At 50.4% G+C, this 23,577-nt stretch overlaps 2 protein-coding genes across 5 annotated transcripts in view; one reads left to right on the plus strand and one right to left on the minus strand.

Moving 5' to 3' along the window:
- The window catches only part of frem2b (FRAS1 related extracellular matrix 2b), a 40,233-nt gene extending 28,807 nt beyond the window's left edge, over positions 1 to 11,426 (minus strand). Inside the window, exons 1-2 of the mRNA XM_049726661.1 lie at positions 6,224 to 11,426; positions 5,082 to 5,171 (exon numbers count right to left, since the gene is read on the minus strand). Coding sequence (XP_049582618.1) covers positions 5,082 to 5,171; positions 6,224 to 11,240 — 5,107 coding nt within the window. The 5' untranslated portion in view covers positions 11,241 to 11,426. The remainder of the gene's footprint in view (positions 1 to 5,081; positions 5,172 to 6,223) is intronic.
- Positions 11,427 to 16,436: 5,010 nt separating this feature from the next.
- Positions 16,437 to 22,283, plus strand: trpc4b (transient receptor potential cation channel, subfamily C, member 4b). Of its 4 annotated transcripts, none has more exons than XM_049726672.2 (10): positions 16,437 to 17,241; positions 17,318 to 17,836; positions 19,361 to 19,697; positions 19,764 to 19,903; positions 20,163 to 20,476; positions 20,555 to 20,750; positions 20,824 to 21,018; positions 21,097 to 21,138; positions 21,212 to 21,301; positions 21,363 to 22,283. In XM_049726672.2, the coding sequence occupies exons 1-10, from the start codon at positions 16,864 to 16,866 to the stop codon at positions 21,744 to 21,746; spliced, it is 2,595 nt and encodes an 864-aa protein (XP_049582629.1). In that variant the 5' UTR covers positions 16,437 to 16,863; the 3' UTR covers positions 21,747 to 22,283. The 4 variants fall into 4 exon arrangements, with proteins under 4 accessions (XP_049582629.1, XP_049582626.1, XP_049582627.1 ...); XM_049726671.2 differs by having other exon boundaries at positions 16,438 to 17,241; positions 17,315 to 17,836; XM_049726669.2 differs by having other exon boundaries at positions 17,315 to 17,836; positions 19,361 to 19,903.
- Positions 22,284 to 23,577: the final 1,294 nt, after the last annotated feature.

Genomic DNA, 23,577 nt, shown 5'->3' on the forward strand with positions numbered 1-23,577 from the left:
CGCTCGCTCAGTCAACCAGCCCAAAAGATTTGCAACGCTGACGCAACAACTTCTACGTCGACAATGAATACTAATGGTTCTTTGGCAGACATCTTGATCAAACACAGCCTCCCACGAGTTCACGGCAGTTGTCAGCCTGTCATCAAGCAGGCAAGAGGCGGGTCCAGCGTTTCACTTCATCCTCAGGACTTTTCCAACAAATTGGAAGAAAAAGCCTCCGAGAGACAGCTGCATGGAGTCACACTGTGGTTTTTCTTCTGGGCATCTCTCAAGACACTAATGAATATTCCCGCAAGAGGTGTGAATGATTAGTTAAGACGATTTCCATAGATGGAAGCGGCCCATGAACATTGGGAAGGTTTGGACGCTGTCATGAAGCAACCTGGTGGTGGCCCAAGCACAAGACACTTGAGCCAGCATTGTTTTCAACTTTTCACTTTGCCTCAACACGTTGCATCCTGTTGCCATGGCAGGAAGACAGACAGACAGACAGACAGACAGACTGAAGACTCCCGGCTGTCCTTGAAGCAAATAACAACCCCCCACCCACCCACATACTTCCCTCCCTCTCCCCCTCGGTCTGAGCTTTTTACCAAGGAATTTTCGGCACTTTCTGAAGCTCAGTTCTGCTCGGGCGATATCCTAAGGCGGCTATGACGACACGTATCATCGCCTTCCTTCCTTGCTTCCTTCCTTCTTTCCGGTGGAACAAGCCCGGGCCGGTTTGGACAAGGCTGAAGAAGGGGGCCGGTCGGTCGGTCGGTCGGCCGGCCGGCGGGATTTTGCATTTCCACTTCAGAAAGCTAGCAGAAGTTAGCAAGAATATGCCAGGCAACCTCTGATTTGACTTTTTCGACTTTCCCCACAGGAAATAATGAAAATGGCAATAATTATTGCCACTCTCAAAAGGGCGGCGGGGTGAAAGCCGTCACAAGTCATTGTTTCACATTCGTGCCACGCTGACAATGAGTGAACAAGTGCTTCTAGCCATGCATTCATTACCTTTTTTAACAATTTCGATCTCTTTGTATGTCTTGACATGTGAAGAAATTGACAATAAAGCAGACTTTGACTTTTGCTTTTGCCCTCCTTGTCACGGGGGAACCGGAGTCGATCACAGATGATTTTTTCTTTATTTTGGGGGAGAAGCTGGCTGCAATTGTGTGAATCTTTCCACCAAAGCACCATTCAATATACTTCTGAATCGATCGGAGGGGTAATTTGAGTATTTTTGTTTTTGGGTCAAACGACCATGAAGTGTAATTGCACATCCGGAACAGAAGATAGCAGTGGCACTCATTTTTTATTTCAGGCAAATTGAAAATCTTTTCTGTTGATTGACATTTCTTTCTTTTTTGTTTTTTTTAATTAAATGTTAAGACCAATTCAATGCTACGCAGAAAAGCACGAACAAACGAATGCCTCCATCGTGACTTGGCTGCGATACATCAACATTTCCGCTGCCGTAAAATGAATGAAACGCTAACAGCAGAGAAGCAACAGCAATCATAAAACTATCAGACATCTGCTAGAAGGAGATATGGAAATTGAGAATGATAATTCATAATCAAGCAATAAAGTTCTTGCAAAGATGTGCTTATTATCTGGGGGGGGGGGGCGGTGTCATAAAAAGGCTCCTTTTAATGTCGGGCTAAGGGAAATGACGTTGTTTGGAGTCTGTTAGGGCTTGATCCATTTTTCATGCTGCGGCCGCTGAGCAGCTTCTTGAGCAGCCTGCAAATCACACGTGCATCAAAGGTGCAATAAAAATGAAGTCGCTAACAAGGCGCGCGCTCGCTAATAAAAGCTGCTGAGACAACAAACGAGTTTTGAGCCAACGAGGAGGTGCTCGCAAACCAACTTCCAGTCCATGACAAGATGACTGAGCGGTTGCGGTGGACTCAAATTCAACTTGAGCCATTCATGCATGACACAATGCGTTGTGGTATTTACCGACTTACACCGACGAAGGCTTACCTACGCTAAATATTTGCACCGAAACCACTTCAAAGCTATGAATAAAAAAAAAAAAAAAATCAATCAAATGACAAGACCCCTTAAAAAAAAAAAAAAAAAAAAAAAAAAAAAATGTGTGGCCCCACTGTGGAAACGTGAGCAAAGTACAAAAGTCCAAGTGAGCACGATGGCATCTGGAGCGAGTGTCCTACAAAACTAACAAGCTTGTAATCCTTTCTTTCTAGAAAGTAAAGCAGCTGTCACGCAACAATCGCTCTGTAATCATCTACCAGATGTTTCCACAGAGAAAGGCAAAGCGCACGTGTCATTTTCACCTCCAGTTCTTATAATTCCTATCATTGTTGCCAAGGACGGAGCAATGTCACACACGCAGCCAGATAAGCGGCAAGGAGAGCACTATCGTTAATAAAAGCGGCCGAAAAGCACCGAGAAAACGCAGAATCATCACTGACAATGCCACACGCACAAGTGGAAAGGCGATCTGGCTTTGCACATTTACCAGCAAATTCCTGGCCACCCAGCAGGCCACTGTGCTTAAACTCGCTAAGGCGAGGCAGATAATCCCCTCCAACCTGGGGGGGGTCGACAGGTGGGGGGCGCAAGGTGTTACAAACATAAAATTCACACCGGGAGGGGAAATGCTTCAGAGGATTGAAAGCTAAGAGGACACTTCATTAGGTACACCTACACAAGGGCATCAGCAACAAGACTGTCAATAATTATAATTATTTTTTATTTTATTAATATGATCATAAACCACACATAACAGAACACTATTGTAGAAATTATTGCTAATTTACATTGAGTTGCTCATCCTTAGCCCACCTGACCTTTACTGGACGCCGGAACAACCGATGGACTGGTCGTTCGAAACGCACAGTTGACGGAGCAGAGATTCAAACCCAGAAAGTCTCAACTGCAAAGCGGACGTGCTAACCACTAGAGCGCCCTGCCGATGCCTTAACACGTCTAGAGCCGAATAACAAGCGCCTGTCAGGTATCGCGTCTCGGATGCTGACTGACGGGATCAGAGCAGACCAGAATGCTCGACCAAAAACACTTTAGCGGGTCACTGCGGTCTTGTGTGTGTATTCAGGTAAGCTCACCTGAATGCTTGGGGTAGGGGAGGGGGAGGGGAGCTCTTGACGTGGCGCACAGAAGCAGCAAGAAACCACAAGTCCTTTCCCTAAGCAGGAGACTTTTATAGCCATTAAGCAGCCTTTCATCACTTCTACCTCCAGCTGGGATGTTTTTACAAAAACAGCAGAGCCAGCTAGCCAGCCCGACACGCTCGTGCACCCGAGCCAAGGAATTTGGGAAACGTTCAGTGCAAGTCGCAAGTGGAAAAAGAACCTCACCGCTGGTCATCCCTGTCCGCCGTGACGCATTACAATTGTTGACACTAGCCGCGGTCGCAAACATTTAAATGATTTTAATTAAAAAAAAAGGGGGAAAATATAGGAATTAAAAATAATCCAAAACTGGGCTGAAAGCATTTCTTTGGGCTTGAATAAAAAAAAAAAAAAAAAGCTGTTTACTGAGAGTAAAGTTGTTTCCTGCTGGCATGAATATTTTCGGGCTCGCTAGCGAAGCTAACCTTCATTCTGAGCCAGCAGCAGTTTCTATTTTGTGCCCTTTCCGCGGGAAATTAGAAAGCTCGGAAGAAGAGAGGTCAAAAACAGCGCTTAGTCAATTAGTCCAGTTCAGTTTGCGATGTGCTGTCGCCTTTTATTTTTCCTCTACTGCAACTAATGTGGGCTGATCATGGCGTCAAAGCTGAGTCATCATCTTACAACGGGGGACGTTATTAAAAACGCACGCTTTGATCCTGTCGTGCGAAAATATTTTGGAATTCATCTCCGATGGCGCATTGGCGGCAGTTATCCCGACATGCCGCTAACCGCCACGCTTTATTACAGCCGCGGCACAGAAAGTCATTTCTTCCTGATGGGGGGGGGGGCCTACCTCCCCCACCTCAATACTGGAGGCTGCGTCCGTCTGGGGGACGCAGGGCAGCCACCCAGCACAAGTAAATCTTATTAAGGGAGGAAAAATAAGTTCCTTCACGGCCTCATAAGCTGCGGCGGAGTCAGCGTTTAAGTCCGAGTGGCCAAGTCACAGCGCAAAACGTATCTGCAGCCATTAAGGTGCCACCGTAAAGCTAATTGTGAGCGCTTGGCCACGCTTCTTTCGGCCACAAATGGATTCTACCAAAGGCACACAACGACACATTTGGAACTCAGCGTTATCTTTGCAACCTCAAATGCATTTTGAGGGCAAGACAGTGTCGCGGCCCAATTGGAAAGTCAACGTTACGCAAGACAAACATGACAGTTGCTGTGTTATGTTCTACCTGTTGTGTCAAATTGGCTTAGGTGGAAAAAAAAAAGCATATCTGATGAGATGGAGCGAATAATTACAAAAGGCAGCCAAGCAAATGTGGCACAAAAAAATCAATTTAAACTTTTGCAGGAGATTTTCTGTTCATCACTATGAGTGAGTTTGTCCATTTGCGGCTGAGGAAAGGACACAAGGGAGGGGCCCAAATCATTGGGCACGCCACTCGGGCTAATCGGCAACGCGCTCGCCTCGGTTGTCTTCCCCCTTTTTCTAATTGTTCCCTTCATCACACGGCGGCGGCGGCCAACGCAGCGAGCGGCCGAGCCAGCCGGCACGGCCGGCCGGTAAAGGCGGCTTATTAAAAATGTATGTTCTTGGATTCAGCACGTAGTTATTTCCCCACGCGACCGTACTCGGCTCAAGGAACTGGATGTAAATCTCCCATCTGCGCGGCCAATGTTTACGCTTAATTAAAAAACATGATGAAGCGCGGCTGAGCGCGGATTTCCACCCGCACGCAACGGCACAAATTAACACGGACTTTATTCGGCGGTTCGAGCTCGGTGCCGAAGAGCGCGCGGCCGCTCCGACGTTTCAAGGTCAGGACCGGAATACATTGTTTGCCTGGGCTTTTGTTTCCGGCCTACAAATAGCCGCCGTGACTCTAACTCATCTCCATACTAAAAAGTTGTTACAAAACCTTTTGTTTTTTTTTGTTTCCTCGATGGATGGGGACGGAAGTGGGGAAAAAAATGGCGACTTACCGCTGTCTTCGATGGAGAAATGGAAGATGTCGTTGGTGGCGTCGTCGCCTTTCCTCAAGATGTAGCAGATGCGCATGTCGTTGATGTCCGCTAAAAAGAAAAATAGATACAACAATATCAATCATTTGGCTTCATTTCCATCCATCCATCCTTGCATCTCCATCCACATCCATCCATCCATCCATCCATCCATCCATCCATCCATCCATCCATCCATCCATCCATCCATCCATCCGTCCGTCCATCCATCCATCCATCGCCGCTCACACGGTTTCATCCATCAGGCAGGTGTTTTTTTTTTAGTTTTTTTTATGGCGCTTCAGCAGTGCTTCAGCAGTGCTTCAGAGCGCCACCAAATGCACTTGGCTGCGTAACGACCCTCGGATCACATGAAAAATACATTCCGCCCTCTTGCATTCTTCCTCGACGGTTAGGCTTTGGCAGATGCGTCTCGGTAAAAGCGGGAGCTTTACACCCATCGCCGTCTTCAATATTTGATGGCCACGTGTTTTCTCTTCAAAGAGATCGATGCATCGCCAGCGCCGCCGCGTCTTTCAAAAAGCCCAGGAGATGACTGGCGTCTTTATTTACAGTCTGTTTACTTGTGAAATATTGAACAGGGCTCGCGGGGAACTTGGCGGCTCAGTGAATAAAAGCCAAGCAGCCAGCCAGCCAGCCAGCCAGCCAGCCAGCCAGCCAGCGGTGGCGCGTGCATGCCTGCGTTTGCACTTCCAGTTTACAAAATTCACCAATGGCCGACATGTGTGATCCTGCACGAAATGCGCCCGGCACAAATCACCTTGGGCACTTTTCCCTTAAGTGTAATCCATTAGGCTTTCTTTGAAATTCTCCTGCGAGATGCACGGCTTGCCTGAGGCGCTGACATATTTCAACGCTCTAAATAGGAGGGTGGCTTTGCTCAAAGATATAAATTATTTCATTCATAAAAATCTGTTTTGGCCACCTCATGAGAGACAGAGCAAAATCCCTGTGGACATTAGACATGCAATTTTTTTTAAGGGGGCGTATTTTGGAATAAAATACCTTTTCTTTGGTCGTGTATGTATATATTGAACTTTGACAAGAACATATCCCAAACATGATGAAGAACTTTCAGTGAAGAATGTGACAAAGACCGGTACCTTGCGTGAAAGTGCTGACGGTGGCATTTCCTTTGCTGGTGTCCACCAGGTAGCCGTGCTGCGGGGCGCCCGTAATCCGAAAAAGGACAGAACCCTGCGTGCTGTCTTGGTCTTCCGCTTTGAGGGATTTGCCGGTGATCACGAAGCCGAGGCGCCCGCCGTCCAGGACCCGCAAGGTGGGGGCGCCCTTGTTGACCGCGATCTGCGGCACGCCGTTGTCCAACGGCACGATGCGAATCTTCATGAGCTGCGGCTTTCGGGTCTCGAAGACCGTGTCGGGGAAGACGTAGAAGTCGGCGTGGGTGCCGTCCGTCACCGTGAAGGAGAAGCTGTCCTCGGCGCTCTCGCTTCCGTCGTGCTTGTAGCTGATCATGTTCTCGTTGAGGTCTTGCTTGGTGAAGGAGGCCACGGGCCGGCTGGCGTTGAAGAGCAGCCGGCCGTGAACGGGCATCTGGGTGAGCGTGAACGTCAAGAGTCGGTCGGCCGTGTCTCTGTCCTCCGCCGTGAGCTCGAAAGGCGTGATGAGCTTGCTCTCGCCCTCCGTCAGCGCCAGGCCGTGCACCGTCACCACCGGCTTTTTGTTGTCCACGTCCGTGATGGAGATGCGGAAGGTGCGGAACACGGGGTTGTAGCCGTCGGTCACCTCGAACTCGAAGCTGTCCATTTTCACCTCGTCGTCGGCCGTGTGGATGTAGTAGACCTTGTTGCCCGCCAGCTGAAGCTGCGTGAAGGACGAAATGGGCATCCCGGGCGTGTCCGTGCACTCCAGGTGGCCTCGCACCGGAGCTCGGGTGACGGTGAAGACCAAGTGCTCGTCCGGGCTGTTGTGGTCGCTGGTGCTGAGCAGGTCTGTGGTCAGAGTGACCCTGCCGCCTTCCTTCAGGGACACGCCTTTACTGACCACGTAGGGGAACACCATGTCGATGCCGCCCACGGTGACATAAAAGTATCTGTCAATCAACGGGTTGAAGCCATCCGTCACGTCAAATTTGAAGATGTCGCGAACGCCCTCCTGGCCGTTGTGCACGTAAACGATCATACCCCGGTCCACTTCGTCCTGGGTGAAATTCATTCCGAGGGTTATGTTTTGCAGCACGCCGTCTGGCGTGCTTTTCTGCAAGTAGCCCTGCCCGGGCACGAGGCGAACGATATAAGTCAGCGCGCCGTCCTCCGAGTCCAGATCGGTGGCTCGTAAAACGTCGCCGTTGATGACTTTGACGTCGCCCACTTCCACGTCCAGGCCGTCGTTGATGGCCATCCTGGGCGTCTCGTCGTCCACGGGGATAATCATGACCACCGCCGTTCTCTGCACAGTAAACTTGCCGTCGGTGAGGAGCACGTCGAAGCTGTCCTGCGTGCTCTCCGAGTCGTCGTGCTCGTAAACGATGCTGGAGGCCTCGCTGATCTGCTCCAAGGTGAAGTTGTGCACGGGCACGGTGCCCGTGGTGAGCTGGTTGAGGAGAAATCCGTGCGCGGGGGGTCGGGTGATGATGAAGGTGAGCTGGTCGGCGGGGACGTCGGCGTCGGCCGCGTTCAGAATGGGCGTATCGATCACGATGTTCATGCCCTCCATGACCACAAACTCCCTCATGTACATCTCTGGCTTTTCATCGTTGGCCGGGATGATGGAAATGGGGAAAAAGTGCCTCTCGGAGAAATTGATTCCGTCCGAGCATCTGAATGTAAACCTGTCCTCCACCGGCTCCACTCCTCTGTGGATGCTTTGAACGTAGTAAATGTGACCCCGCTGAATGTCCTTGACGGTGAAAGCGCTGACGGCCGTGCCGGACCTGGATTTTTCCGAGCCGGGGGCCGGGGAAATATTCTCCACGTAGCCCGACGTGGGCTGCACGACGATGGTGCACAGGAGGTCTTCCACCAGCGTGTCCACGTCATCCGCGCCGATGTGATGCGTCTGGATGGCGTTCTTCTCGCCCTCCACGACGGAAAAGAGTCTCCCCACAAAGACTTGGGGGGCCTGGCTGTCCAGCGGTAGAATGGTCACGCGCACTCTCACACCGGTAATCTTATTACCTCCCACCGCCCACTCGTCAGACATGTCGGTCAGAGTTAAGTTGAAAATGTCTTGTCTTGTGGTGAAACCCACCTCGCCGCCGGTGTGGGCGTAGATCACGTGGCCGTTGATGACGTCGGCCTGGGTGAACGTGACCGAAGGGACCCCTCGGACCAAAATTTCACCCAGAGACGGCGGGTCCTCCACGATAAAGGTCAAACGGAGGTCGTCCGTGTCCTCGTCTCGCCCCTGAATGACATTACTGGTAATTTCAGTCGCCCCGTTCTCCAAGACATCAATGGAGGAGCCGATGGTCCCCGCCGGAAGGCTAACGGACGGAGTCTCGTCGTCGATGGGCTTCACGTTAATCTTTACGGTAATCGTGACCACGTGGACCCCGTCGCTGACGTCTATTTGTACGGAGTCGGACGTCGATTCGTCCCCGTTGTGTACGTATGAAATGCGCCCGTCGTCAATGTCCTCGAGGCTGAAAGCGTCTCCTCTCGTCATGTCTGTGAACACCAAGCGGAGGTGTCCGTGCAGGGGAGGCCGAGCGACGGTAAAAGAGATGCCTTTGCTGTCCGTGTCTGAATCGGAGGTATACAGCTCAGCGCTCGTGATGATATGCGCCCCCCGCTCCAGCACTGTAAATCCAGAGTTGGTAATCTGCGGCGGCTTGTTGTCCACGGGCTTCAAGAAGATGGTAAAAACACCGTCGGCGCTATTCCCCGAAACATCTTCCACTTTGTAGCGAAACTGCAAAACGTGGCTGGTGATGCCCAGCTCCAGATCGGGCGGTTGGTAAGCTATTTTGTGATGGTTGATTTGGGCCTGAGTGAAAGTTGTCACTTCCACTTTGGGGTTTTCCGTCAAAACCAGAGCGCCCAGTACGACGGGGTTGTTCTGGTCCGTGTCTGTCGGCGGCTGCAAAATGACGTATTTGAGGTCCCGGTCCTCCGAGTCCAGATCCGTGTAGCGTAGGAACTTCTTGCGCAAGTGCGTGAGCTGATACTCGTGCACGGTCATATGCAAAGCGGCCTCCGGGTGGAGCTCGGGCGGGAGGTCGTCCACAGGGAGGATTTTGATGGCGAACGAGCTCTCCTCCGACTGGTTGGGGGGGTCGTTGTCATCTTGCACACGGAACGCGAATTGATCCAAGAGCGTGCTGGTGCTGTGCGGCCCCACGTGCTTGTAAAACACTTTGCCGTCGCTCACGTCCCGCTGCAGCCATTCGCTCACCGCCTTCTCATACATTTCCTCCTCTGTGTTGAACTTCCAGGTGGACGGGTCCTCCGGGGCCTCGGCTTGGCGCAGCAGCACCTGGCCGATGGTGGAAAAGGGCGGCTGGACGATGAATTTAATGGTGGAGTCCTCCGAGTCGATGTCCGCCGCGCTGAGCATGAGGGAGGAAATGGGCACCATTTGGTTCTTGAAGAGAATCAAACCGGTGTTGGCGTTGACGATGGGCGGCTCGTCGTCGGTGGGCACGACGGTGATGGGGAAGAGAAACTCCACCTGGTGCGAGCCGTCCGTCATTCGAAAAACAATGTTATCGCTGTAAGTGTCGCTGCCGTCGTGCTGGTAAACGACTTGGCCGGCGTTCAGGTCGGCCGGCGTGAAAAATTTCCCGCCTGAGCCCAAGACGGTTAAATGGCCGTGTTTCAGGCCGCCGATCACAGCGATTTTGACCTTGTCCAGGTTGTCTTCGTCACTGATTTCCAGGTTTTGCGAGCTGGACAACGGCCTGGACTGTCCCTCGTACAGCAACTGACCGGTATTCCTGGTCACCACGGGGGCCAGAGTGTTCATGGGCTTGACCACGATCATAAAGGCAAAAGGGTCCGACACGGCCCCCTCCGTGTCCACCACCTCAAACTCCAGCTGGAAAATGCGCTCGCTGTCTGAATCCACGGCGGGCGGCTTGTAGGCGATTTTGAAGTCTTTGAGGTCAGCCTGGTAAAAGGAGCTCAGGGGTAAATTCCTGTCGTCCGTGCTGACGATGTAGCCCTCCTCGTAAGACAACGGCGACGTGATGTTGAAAATCAACTCGTCGGGGTGCGACTCGGCGTCCTCGGCGGCCAGCATGTCGCCGGTGAGGGCCGTCATAACAAACTGGTCCACTTCCATCATCATCATGGCCACGAAGCTGGGTTTGGGCGCCGTGTTCTCCTCGCCCTCCTTAATCCTGACCAAGATTTGGAAGAACTCCTGCTTGAGCAGGTTGCCCTCCTTGTCATGCAGCTCCACCACCATCGGGAGGTAATCTCGGCTCGGCGACTTCAAAGGGAACGTGTGGCGATAGCGGAGGTTCAGCTCGGTGAATCGGTCGCAGTCCGTCATCCCCGTAGCCAGGCCGCCCTCGTCCAGTAGGACTCCGTACCTGGGCAAGGCGCCGCCGCCGCCGGACAGGGGCGTGACCCTGCACCGCTGCGCTTGCCTGTCAAATGTAAATTCCAAGACGCGCCTGTCGATGGGGTTGCTGGTCCCCAGCAGCTTCTCCACGGTGAGCGGCATGTTTTTGGTCAGCACCTCCAGCTGCGTGAAGACCACCTCCACCTCCATCATGAAAGGAACCACAACGGTGTCCGTCTGCGTGTCGTACCTGAGCTGCAGTCTCACCCGGTCCCTGGCCGGGCTCCGGGAGCCAAAGTGGGAGTACTTGACATCGTTGGGGCCAAATTCACACGGGAACTTTTTGGGGCTTAGAGTCCCGGGCGTCTGAGACAGAGGGTCATTGTCCAAGACGGTGATGGTGCACCTGTCACCGGGCTGAACTTGAATCACCAGGTCGTTGACGGGATCCACAAAGGCTGCCCTCCCGAAAGGCACCCGGATGCCGTTGTTGGCCACCAGCACCGTGTCCTCGGACAGCTCGGAGCGCAGCACGTAGGACAGTCCGTGGTGCTCCCAGAACTGCGCGTCGCTCGTCGTGGTGAGGACGAGCGCCAGCGTGAGAAAAGCGGCGCCGGACGCGTGCGCGCGCGGAGGACAGATTGCAGCCATTTGGAGCCGCGGCTTAACTTTACGCACACACACAGGGACGGACGGACGCACGCACGCATGCACACACGAGCAGGCACACAACTAAGTTGCAAAGTGGCACGGCGTCGCGCAGCCCCGGCCGCCAAGGTGCACCATTCTCCCGCAGCGTCTGTGCACTGGCGAGCCAAACTTCACGCTCGCTGCCTCTTGGAGCGAGTAAAGCGCGGCCGCGCCCCCCTCGCAGCCGATTGGCCGCCGTCACGGGAGGAATCCGATTGCACCGAGAGCAGATTGAAACGCACCACTTCAACCCATGCGTCACTTGGATGACATTTAGCATATTTTCATTTTCCTCCGCACACGGAGTGCCTCTTACAATCAAGTCTCTGCTTCTAATGCGAGGCAAAAGACGAGTGCAGAAGAAATGCTGTGCAAGTCGAAAACTTTGTCTCCCTCTTTTGGCGAGACTGCAGACTTGCTTTGCACGACAATGGTCAAAAAGACAAAGTCAAATAATTTGGGACTAGTATATCTGTACTCGTTAGCCAGACTATGAAGTCTCATAGAAATCATTAGACAAGGTATTTAAATATATAAATAAGCGCTCAGAGAATGATTAACTGAACATGATAGTTATTTTTCATTTCTTTCAGATTTCATTGTGACCGTTTCGAGTACACATAACTGTGGCTTTTCCTCTCATCCTAAAATGTCAGCCACTTCCTTCAGCGTGTCGCCCCTCGGCCCTCAGCTCCACATTCTCCTGCCACGCAACAAGCCCGGTCATGATCCGTGTGCAGCGGTGATGATGAAGAGCGAGAGGACGCCCGCCGAGCGGCAGAGCAGCAGTGCGACCAGAAGTACATCGATCAAAAGCAGCTTTAAAGTATCATCCACATGACTGAGCGCATTTAAAAATAGCAAAATAGCCGGGCCGTGTTTTTTTTTTTGTCCCCTCCGCAAACTTGACCTCAAGCATCAAGACGGGCCCTGACCCCATTTGGATGCTTTTCATGTCACGCTCCGGACGGTATTGATAAACAAAGTCGGGACACGCCCCGTGAACATTTGTGACCTTAACTTGATATCCGGAGGGAGCTGGCAATTTCAGAAGCTAAAAACAAAGCCACATTTTGTACTTTTTACCACCAAATCCAGTTTGAATGAAAAGTCCACGTGATTATGCTACTGTGTCGATATTTCAAATGCCGGTCATGTTCGCAAGACACTCGAGAAGACTCAGCTTTAATTGAGTTACTTTATCATAATGCGAAAGGCTTATTTGATTGAGATTTTTTTATTACATCCACCTTAGATAATTGATTGGTATAGAGAAACTTCCCCCCCAATGCCCCAAGAAGCCACACGTCAAAATTTGGCATGTATCGGAACGGGCGCTGGACATTGTTGACAGAGTCCAATTATAAGCAGAGGCGAGCAAACTGCCAGCAAATGGCCCTCAGGCTTTGACAGCTTCCAGATACAAGAGAAAATGGGAGGGAAAAGGCGGCGGAATAAAACGCTCTGACAGCAACCCCCGCAGAGAGGGAATTGGATCATATCCCAAAGCTTTGGGCTTGGGCTTGAGGCGGAGCCAACTTTTATCATATTCCGTCATATCGGATTTAGATCAAATTTGGTGTAAATTGTCAATTCGGAGCAGAGTGTCACAGTGTCAGGAAGGTGCCGGAGAGAGGCGTCGCTGTGATTTATTGGCTCGGGCTAAGATGCCCAAGCGCGGGGGCTCAGATATCGCACTCGCACAGCGCTCGCATTGAGCCAAAGTTGACAAAGACGGCAACAAAACACCTAAGAGGGCTTTTACTGAAAATCGAATAAGATGCTACCTTGGCCGCACAACAGCACAGCATTATAGAACCCCCCCCCAAAAAATGGCGGATGTCTTCATTCGCACCGGCGCTAGCAAAAGGCAAGTTCGACTCAATGGATCACCAAAAACTCGAGCATGAAGAGTGACAAGGTAAAAAATAAATAAAAATGAAATTCCCGACACTCAACAGCTTTCAACGGAAGGCACAATGAAATGAAGCGGCCTGCTGCTGCTGCAGATAGAGAGAGACAAGAAAGAGTAGCGAGGCAACTTTGAAGTTTGTTGAAGATGACAGCAGCGACCACAATTGAGATGGTTGATACTCGAGAATGACAAGCAAATAGCAAAATGAATCCAAACTGTGCTGCTACCACCAAGGACCAAACGCTTTTTGTCGCACATGCATAATTGATAGACAGCAGTCTGTCATTTTTCCCCGTCTGGCTCCAAGGCGAGTGTCGAGGCCGGCTGGCCGGACTCGTCCGTCAGCGGCGCCGTTCTTATTACAAGCGCGTTGAGGTATGCGGCAGGAGGCGCCACCAGATAACGAGGTACTAGGATGGACGTCCCGACGTCCACTGACGGATGGACAAATGAGCCAGCCCTGCTGACCGCCTTGCCGCAAATCCTCGAAATCATAAAAATAACTAAAACACCATGTTATTGACAGAAGAGAGGAGCAGACCTTGCTGACTATTTTTTTTTGCTAGCAACGCGAGCGGTCATTCCCCTAGACGGCGCCGCCCGACGTCACGGCGGAGGCAATTTCAGTTCATCAACTTTCTGTCAGGTGCAATTCTTTTCCGCCGCTTGCTTGGAGCGCAAAACAGTGGCAGCGCCGTCTCGGGCCCCACCGAGGCAAATTGCGGAATCCGCGAATTGTCGGCCGCTAGCCAAATCCATCTTGGGCAATTTTCATTACTCTCGGGATGCCGCCCTACTAAACAGCCAGCGCGAGCCAGTCAGATTTAATGATATTCTTTACCTTGCCGCTGCGGCGCAATTCCCGCGGGCGTGCAGGCACGCATCGCTGCCACGGCGACGGCGGCGGCGGCGGATGGCAGGTGCAATCACACGGCGTCTGCAAACAAGTCAAATGAGGTTTATTTACTGTTTACTTAATAAATGGCGACCTGGAAAATAGAAGTAGGTGACATTGTCGTTGCTTCTTAAAGCATAGTTACTCGTATAATAATATATTGTTATCATTAAAAAAATACTTTTAATTATTTTTATTTTTTTTACATGGGTTGTAAGCCATTACATTTTTATTTTTGAATAATCGTCATCGGTTAATCGACGCTTTCTTGTCTTCACCTTGACAGCTAAGATGTTTTGATGCTGATATTTTTCTTGCAGCTATCAAATAAAAGGGGCCTAGCACAAGGCATTCCTCCGTGCTTCCGACTCAACATGTCGCATATGAAAATCTCAAAGTCCCCCCCCCCCCGACTCGATGACCAAGTTGCCTGCTGGGAGTCGACGGCAATTGTCGACACTGCGTGGGATGATTAAAATGGCGTTTTACCTTCTTCGTGTCATTTGTAAAAAAACAACACTCAAAATCAACTAACAAGCTTCTAGCTGAGGGCCTGTTGTGGCCCAAAAATGGGTCAGGGAGTTTGGTTGGGGGGAATATTTCAAATATTTCTCCCCGCCGCGCCGTAATGGACTTAATCTGCCCCTCGGAGTCGTCTGTCATCTGTTAACTGTTGTAATTGATGCTTCCTGATAGATGTGGACTTCACTTATGGGGCCTTGAGTTTGATTTATAACCCCCTGCCTCTGCTAGCCCCTCACACAGAAGAAAAAAAAAAAAAAAACCACACACAGCAAACACACACGCACGCACACGCTGGACTGACAGCTTTAATGGGAAGCGGCGAGCCAACTGACAAACGCTTGCTCAATCTTGTCAGGTGATGCCGTTGCTGAGCCCACAAATACCTGCAACAAACACAACCTCCAACGCATCGCCTGCGAGGGGAGGGGGGGAGGAACCCGAGTCAAATGTATTTTTACCCGAGCAGACGCTACGAGTTGCGTAAACAAGAAAGACCCTCCTGGCTCAGGCTTTTTTGGGAATCGCATTTGTTGCCGGGAGGCGGACACATCTCATGAGCGCATAATTGGATTTCAAATCAAGTAAAAAACATTCAAATACGTTGAATAGATAAATGGTAAAAAAAAATGCTAGCAATAGCTCTATTTTTTAAAAGTGAAGGCAATTTTAGTACTTTGACTTTGCGGGCCACATAAAAGGATGTGGCGGGCCGTATCTGGCTCCCGGACCTTGGGTTTGACACCCAGGTCGTATGTGACGCACGACTGTGTTCAGCTTGCGTCAACGTGTCAATCCAGCGGCACTAATGAGTTCATGTTCGCCTAATGGTGTTTGAATTTCGGACCGTTGCATCATCAGGGTTCTTCTGGAGCGGCGAGGTCGAAACCCGCGCGGCGAGGTCAACCGCCTCGGAAAACAAATCCGATCCGGCCCGGCGATTGGCTTGAAATACAAAGTGCGGTTTATCTGACTCGCTGAATAGGGAAGAGGAAAAGTCTTCCTCGGTAAACGATGCAATTAATATTCAATGATGTTGCCGCAAACGTCTTGAGTAGCTTCTCGAGGTGCTTGCGGCGCTGAACCTTATTTATGACAAACATAAAACTTCTAAGCGAGGAAAAGTTGAAAGCAGTAAACAACATGCCAAGAAGTGAACCGCAAGACTGGCTCGCCATTAACCATTTTGCTGGCCTAGATTTTTGTCCACTTCATCAGACACCCAAAAAGAAAGGATGATCCCCTGGAGGATGTTTTTTTTTTTTTTCTCTTCCCTCCATCCCTGTTGGGCAAAAAAAAAATCTCCAGCTCCCGAGTGCAGCAGCTATCATAAGTCATGGACACGCTTGAGCGTCTAACAAGAAGGGTTGTCGTCTGCCCTCTAGTGGACGGATGCTGAACTGAAGAGCTAGAAGACAAGTGAGCAGATGTGGGGCACAGTAAGCCATCAAGAAGGTGACAACATTTCTGCGGCCAACAAAAATGAGATGCTGCTTAAGACATTCATGAGGCTTTTTTTTTTTTCAATAAACACTATGAAAACTGTGTGGGGATAAAGATCTGTCAGTCACTAAAAAGAAAACACCAAGGTGTCACGTGAACGTCTTCTTGCGAGTGATAATAGCCGACCGACGACGGCAAAGGTCACCACTCATGCTTGAGTTTGAAATTGAAAAGCTGTCGGAGAGGAAGGAAAAAGAGGAAAGACTTGAGAGCATGGAGAGGGAGGTGGAAGCATAGAAGAGGGAGGGAGGGAGGGAGGGAGGGAGGGAGGGAGGGAGGGAGGGAGGGAGGGAGGGAGTGGCTGACTGCTTGACATGTCATTGAGTTAGTGCGTCCTGCCTTGCGTGCTGGACCACTTCTGACTCACCATTACAAGCTCGTCATTTTTGCGCCTCCTTGACATTTTCTTCTCGTCCACCGAGTGGCTACTTTGCACCGCCGAAAAGGTAAAGACGATTTGCATTTGATGGGGGGGTGAAAAAAAAAAAAAGAAGAGGGTATGCACTGTGATGTCATTCCATCTTTTGGTCAGATATTACAAAATGAGTTCAATGATCCCATAAGAAGTTCCAATTCTAGTTCAGTATAGAAAGATTTCAAAAATGGTTAAGGGTTAGGGTTCTACCTACTATATGTCTGTCTGCAGCATATATATAAAAAAAATACTTATTATTGCAAGCAAGCACAGTTTTAAGACGGACTCTCAAAGCAAATAAGAGGCAAGGCGGGAAAGGGAAGGGAAGGGAACCATGTCCCGGCTGTACTACAAGAAGACGGGCAGCCCCTCCTACAGCGATCGCATCCCCCTGCGCATCGTGCGGGCCGAGCCGGAGCTCTCGGCCCTGGAGCGGGCCTACCTGGGGGCGGTGGGCAAGGGCGACTACGCCACGGTGAAGGAGGCCCTGGAGGAGGCCGAGATCTACTTCCGCATCAATATCGACTGCGTGGACTCGCTGGGGCGCACGGCGCTGCTCATCGCCATCGAGAACGAGAACCTGGAGATCGTGGACCTGCTGCTCAGCTACAACGTGCACGTGGGCGACGCCCTGCTGCACGCCATCCGCAAGCAGGTGGTGGGCGCCGTGGAACTGCTGCTCAACCACAAGAAGCCCAGCGGGGAGAAACAGGTACAAGAACACCAGTGGCCGCCTTCACGCTCGAATCTTCCTCCTTCGATCTTCAACGCTGTCTTTTCCCCAGAAGCTCCCGCCAATCCTGCAGGACAAGCAGTTTTGGGGCTTCACCCCAGACATCACTCCCATCATCCTGGCGGCGCACACCAACAACTACGAGATCATCAAGCTGCTGGTGCAGCGAGGCGTGTCCATCCCGCAGCCGCACGCCGTGCTGTGCGACTGCCTGGAGTGCGTGTCCAGCTCAGACGTGGACGGCCTGCGCCACTCGCACTGCCGCCTCAACATCTACAAGGCGCTGGCCAGCCCCTCGCTCATCGCCTTGTCCAGCGAGGACCCTTTCCTCACCGCCTTCCAGCTCAGCTGGGAGCTGAAGGAGCTCAGCAGGGTGGAGAACGAGTTCAAGGCCGAGTACGAGGCGCTGTCGCGTACCTGCAAACAATTCGCCAAGGACCTCCTGGATCAGACCAGGAGCTCCAAGGAGCTGGAAATCATCCTCAACTACCGCGACGACATCAACCCGCTGCTGGATGAGAACACCAACGATCTGGCCCGGGTCAAGTTGGCCATCAAGTACTGTCAGAAGGAGGTAAGCCGCAAGAACAAGTCGCGCTCTCCTCTCCATTGTGTGAAGAATTTCAAAAGAACCCCTAACGATTGGCAAATACACTTTGGGGCGATTTTTCTTGAGATGGCCCTAAAGACTCGTCTGAAAGAACAATGAATTCAAAAATAACCACAAGGGAAGCTATTTTGATTAGCCGGGAATCCCGCAAACACCGAAAGAAACTCCATCGTGATAAGATCGTTGACATGAAATGTTATGGTTCCCGCCAACCTGAGCTGTGAACACAGGTCAACATTCATTATACTGCCGACATCCCAAATTACATCTTCATTCGTACAGGCGCTTCTGGTCCTAAAGACGCTTTATCAACTAGAATGATTGGCTGTAAAACATTTTTAGCGCTCCCGAAAAGAAGCAAACGAGACATCAAGCTGTCGTTAGCTCTAAATTGTAAAGGCGCTGGCCTCGTGACAAGATGCGTGTGGAGATGAGCCACAAATGGCTCCGAATGCTCGGAGGTGTCCTGCGGGAGCTTTGGACAGCCCGTAATTGCGAGGCTGCCTCTTAATGTAATGCATTACCGTTGCCTCCTCCGTCCCACGACAATTGGATTAGAGACTGAGAATGACAAAGACGTGCGGATTTCCTTGAAACTTGAAAGAATCAGACATTGCGGGAAATACTGTTGGCGCAAAAATTGATGTCAGCTTCAGAAAGTCGAAACGGATGGAAAGGACAAAGGTCGTGGAGATCAGCTTTTACGATTGAATGGTTCAACTCGTGATACGAAATATGTTCTGGACCTTCCTCATTTGGAAGTTTGCATGACATTGACGCTCAGCACATGACCGCAAACCTTTTACAGGTTGCTATTGTGGTTTGTCTGATTGGATGGCTCCAAGGTGGTTACAGACACGCTGCAGAACATTTTCAAGCACTTAGCAGTTGTCCACAACATCCATCCATCCATCCATCCATCCATCCATCCATCCATCCATCCATCCATCCATCCATCCATCCATCCATCCATCCATCCATCCATCCATCCATCCATCCATCCATCCATCCATCCATCCATCCATCCATCCATCCATCCATCCATCCATCCATCCATCTCTTCCTGCTGCCAGAGTTTGGGTGTTGATCCAAATAATAGCGCAAGGCTGAGATGCCGGACGGTGTCCATTGTGCCACAAAAATGCAATTTGGCCACTCCCGAGGCAAGATGGGAAGATTCAAAAGGATTCTGCGTGGAAAGATGACCTCATCAGCCAGCCCGCCATGGAGAGAATCCATTTGGCTGTAACGAGGTTAAGCTGAAATGAACTCCCGGTCCCAGAAAAAAAAAAGATGCCTTGCAGATGTTTTGACAGCAGAGGATGAAAACCAGATTGGACAACTTGTTAGGAAAGAAGGGATGATGAAAAAAAAATGAACGATAAAAAGCAGACAAACGGGATTTTGGTAAATAAGTAGGACCATTGTGGATTGCTTTCGATTATTTGGTGGGCAGTTGATTGATTGCGACCTTTGTCTCGTTGATAGTTTGTGGCCCAGCCCAACTGTCAGCAGCTGCTGGCGTCGCGCTGGTACGATCAGATCCCGGGGTGGAGAAGACGGCACTGGGCGGTCAAACTGGTCACCTGTATGCTCATCGGGCTCCTCTTCCCAGTCTTGTCCATCTTTTACTTGGTGTCGCCGAAGAGCCGCTACGGCCTGTTGATCCGCAAGCCCTTCATCAAGTTCATCTGTCACGCCGCTTCCTATTTGACCTTCCTGTTCCTGCTCTTCTTGGCGTCGCAGCACATCGAAGCCCCGCAGCGGGACATTCAGGGCCCGGCACCCACCGTGGTGGAATGGATGATCCTACCCTGGGTCATCGGTAAACAATTTCTCGTTTTTTTCCCGGCGATTGGTCATAATGCCACCACTTGCTTGTGTCTTGAAGGTTTCATCTGGACAGAGATCAAGCAGATGTGGGATAGCGGTTTCCAAGACTACATGGATGACTGGTGGAACATCATGGACTTCATTATGAACGCGTTGTACCTTGCAACCATTTCCCTCAAGATTGTTGCCTATGCAAAGGTACTGTACAAGTGTAAACTTCAAGTCAAGGCTGGAGTTAAAAGGTTTACAGGAGAGGTAGAGCATGAAGCAATGGAAGATAATTTTAAAATATGACATTAGGAGGAGGTGGAGGAGGAAAAGCAGGGGCCCTGGGATAGAGCCCTGGGGCACACCTGAAGTCACTAAAGAGGTGACAAAAGAGTAGACTTAAGCTAGATGAAGCCAAGATCACAGCGGGCAAAGGCGCCTGTTCACTGACGCCGTATTTATTTTGCAGTACAGCGGGCACAAACCCCGATGCAGCTGGGAAATGTGGCACCCGACTCTGATTGCCGAGGCGCTCTTCGCCATCGCCAACATCTTCAGTTCCCTGCGCCTCATCTGCCTTTTCACCGCCAACTCCCACCTGGGCCCGCTGCAGATCTCACTGGGCCGCATGCTCCTCGACATCCTCAAGTTCCTCTTCATCTACTGTCTGGTGCTGCTGGCCTTCGCCAACGGCCTCAACCAGCTCTACTACTACTACGGAACCGATGTGGGCGACAACTGCAAGGGAATCCGCTGCATGCAGCAGAACAACGCCTTCTCCACGTACGACCCGGATGACCAATAGTGTCGCCGGCCAGACCTGATGTACGTTGTTGCGCTTGATGTTTTTTTTTTTTTTAGGTTATTCGAGACGCTGCAGTCGTTATTCTGGTCCGTGTTTGGCCTCATTTCCCTCTACGTGACACGAGTGAAGCCGCCCCACGAATTTACCGAGTTTGTCGGAACCACCATGTTCGGCACGTACAACATCATCTCCCTGGTGGTGCTGCTGAACATGCTCATCGCCATGATGAACAACTCGTACCAGCACATTGCGGTGAGGACCAACCTAACCGCTCCCGTTTGTCTGGCGTCGGCCTCTGACAAACAAGCCGTATTTTCTCCCGAAGGATCACGCGGATATCGAGTGGAAATTTGCAAGAACTAAATTATGGATGAGCTACTTTGAAGAGGGAGGAACGTTGCCGTCGCCGTTCAACATCATACCCAGTCCCAAGTCGTTTTATTATCTGACGGGGTGGATACGAGCGCATCTGTTTCACGTGCCCAGCATAAAAAGACTTGAAACTTTTGAAAGTTTAGGGGTAAGTTCTTTTATCAAATCTTCCTGGATCGTTTCCTACGCTGACAGACTAATGGTGAATTTACTTGAGCGATTGCAGAGGCGAGCGGCAGACAATGTGCGACTAAACCACGAGTATCAGGTAAGGCGCCCGATCCGAAACAATCGGCGACGATCGATATATCACTTCCGCATCCCCGTGCGTGACCTTTTAGGAGGTTTTGAAAAATCTCATCAAGAGGTACGTGGCGGCAATGATCCGAGATGCCAAGACGGAGAAAGGTTTGACCGAAGAAAACTTCAAGGTAGCGTAAACCCGCCAAGTCGAAGAGTCGTCATTCGCTCGTGACGCCGTTTGTCCTTCAGGAGCTCAAGCAGGACATCTCCAGCTTCCGCTACGAGGTGCTGGGAATGATGCGGGGCAAATGGCAAAGAGGCTCCATATTGGCCAGCTCCCCTTTCGCTTACCCGGGAAACTCCTTCAAGTATTCCCCCAAGTACTTCACGGCGGAAGAGTCGCAGCAGAGGCTGGAGGTGTTTGAGCTGAGCGGCCGCGGGCCCGGCCCGGGTGACGGCGCCATCGCCGTCAGCCCCGAGCAGACGCAGGCCAGGCGGGCTTCTCAGAACCGCTCCGCGATGGCCTCAAAGTGTTCCGACAGTGCCGAAAAGCAGCAGCTGAAAAGTCCCAGGGTGATAGTGCAAGTGGCACGGGAGTTGGAGAAGGACTCTCAAGAGAAAGACCTTCCCTGAGAGCTGCAACCTGCTGGACATTGATGACCTCAACAATGTTCACTCGCGGCCACAAATACGAGAAGAGATTTGGTTTGATCCCCCGCTTTGCGATAACGTACGGAATGAAGACGCTTTCCCGGCCGGCCGTGTTCTCGTTAGCTTGTTAGCTCGTGCGCTACATGAAATAGTGCTGATGTGTGGAAAGTGAAGAAACAAGAAAGTATTAAATGTGTCAACTAAGTTTATTTCTCCTCCTCAAACTGTCTCTGTTTTTTAAAAAGTACGAAATCATACAAATCGTCGACTGCGGACCTCATGTTGAGGGGGACGCAGTAAATGATTCGTTACTTTCATAAATGAAGCGGCTTCAATTTTGTTCTAATTATATAGTGTCGCATGCCACGCGACTAAATTATTTTGACATATCTTTGTAACTTGTTCTCAACGATGGGATACGAGGAAATGCAACTCCTGGAAAGTTTGCTGCCCAAATTTACATGTTGGCTTTTATCATTATTTCTGATGGACGCTCCAAAAATAAATAGTTTCACTTGATGTATCAGCAAATTACAATATAAAAAGCAGAAGAGACACCGTGTCAAAGCTTCTATTTATGGGAAACGTTCGTAATTTGATCTGCTTTGCTTTAAATTCTCACTCATCCTGTTTACAGTGAGGAAAAAGAGTCAACAGTTGATTTCTTCTCCACACAGAGTCTGTCTGTATACAAAAGCAGATACTAAGCTTACGGGAAATTCTCAACATGTCCGGCGCAACGCGTACGACCAGAATTTGAAAAAGCAACTCGACCACAACAGCCACAAAAATTTGCTATCATACTTTCAACATTAAGCTGGGACTGTGGCAACAGAACGTCTGCCCTCTAGTGGAGGACAATGGCTTTGTTCTGCCTGTCAAATTGGATCATTTTCCGCCTCTTACATTTCCTGGCACAGCGGATGAGAATCATTGAGCCAATCAAGTGGCTACTTGACTGCTCACAAAATAAAAAAAAAAATAAAAAGGATCATTTGTATGCATGTTTACGAGTCAGTACTCAATAATTCATGGAAAATTGTGCAACTGGTTGCCTTCACTGGAAGCTGTGCATAAGCCACACCCACCAGACTGATATTTTTAAGTTGTCAATTCCAAATTCCTTCTAGCCCAATGGAAAAATAACAATACTAGTGACATGATGTCAACTGCTGGCTGCTAAATAGAAACGAGCTCAGGAATCCTCGCGCATGTCAAGGCGTTATTTGCGAGCGTTGAGAACGGCAGCAGACTTAATGATGTGTCTGTCGAATGCACTTTTGAAAGTTTTCGAAGAAAAACAAGCTCCCAAACGCTGACGTGACGCTCAAGAGATTTTGGGGAGTGTCAGTAAAAGCTTCTCGTTATGGCTTTTATCGCCATCACCGATGTGAAAACGATGGTGTGACGGGCGCGCATTTCGCTGTGTTTTGATTGTCGACGTGCAAGTGACAAAGAGTGTCGACGGCGCGCTGCATCCAATTACGGCCGCATTGATCTCATCTGTGCCGTTGTTGTTGCGTGCATGCGAGGAAACGCACCGCCTCTGGCTTATCTACTTAATGTCCTCCACTTGTTTCCATGAAATATCAACACTGGATAAGGAGTTCATAAAAGGCCTTGAAAGTTGAACCTATTTGTGAAAACAACTGTACAGCACATGCGGCAAAGACTACGAGGAATTTAGGTTAACTCGTTGCCGATAGTCAAAATGGCTCACTTTGACAACAATGTACTACTTTCCTATCAAGCCAGGCTTTGGCGCCATCCTGTGGCATTTTATGGTATCATCTCGTTTGATTGTTATAGAGTT

Source organism: Syngnathus scovelli, chromosome 7, assembly GCF_024217435.2.
Source record: "Syngnathus scovelli strain Florida chromosome 7, RoL_Ssco_1.2, whole genome shotgun sequence".
NCBI classification, from domain to species: Eukaryota; Metazoa; Chordata; class Actinopteri; order Syngnathiformes; family Syngnathidae; genus Syngnathus; species Syngnathus scovelli.

What these genes read in the sequence shown, in the direction of transcription:
- trpc4b (XM_049726669.2), top strand. Translation starts at nt 16,864, where the DNA reads ATGTCCCGGCTGTACTACAAGAAGACGGGCAGCCCCTCCTACAGCGAT. An exon ending in TCAAGTACTGTCAGAAGGAG is followed by an intron (nt 17,837 to 19,360) that starts GTAAGCCGCAAG and finishes TCTCGTTGATAG; the next exon opens with TTTGTGGCCCAGCCCAACTG. An exon ending in GACTAAACCACGAGTATCAG is followed by an intron (nt 21,139 to 21,211) that starts GTAAGGCGCCCG and finishes GTGACCTTTTAG; the next exon opens with GAGGTTTTGAAAAATCTCAT.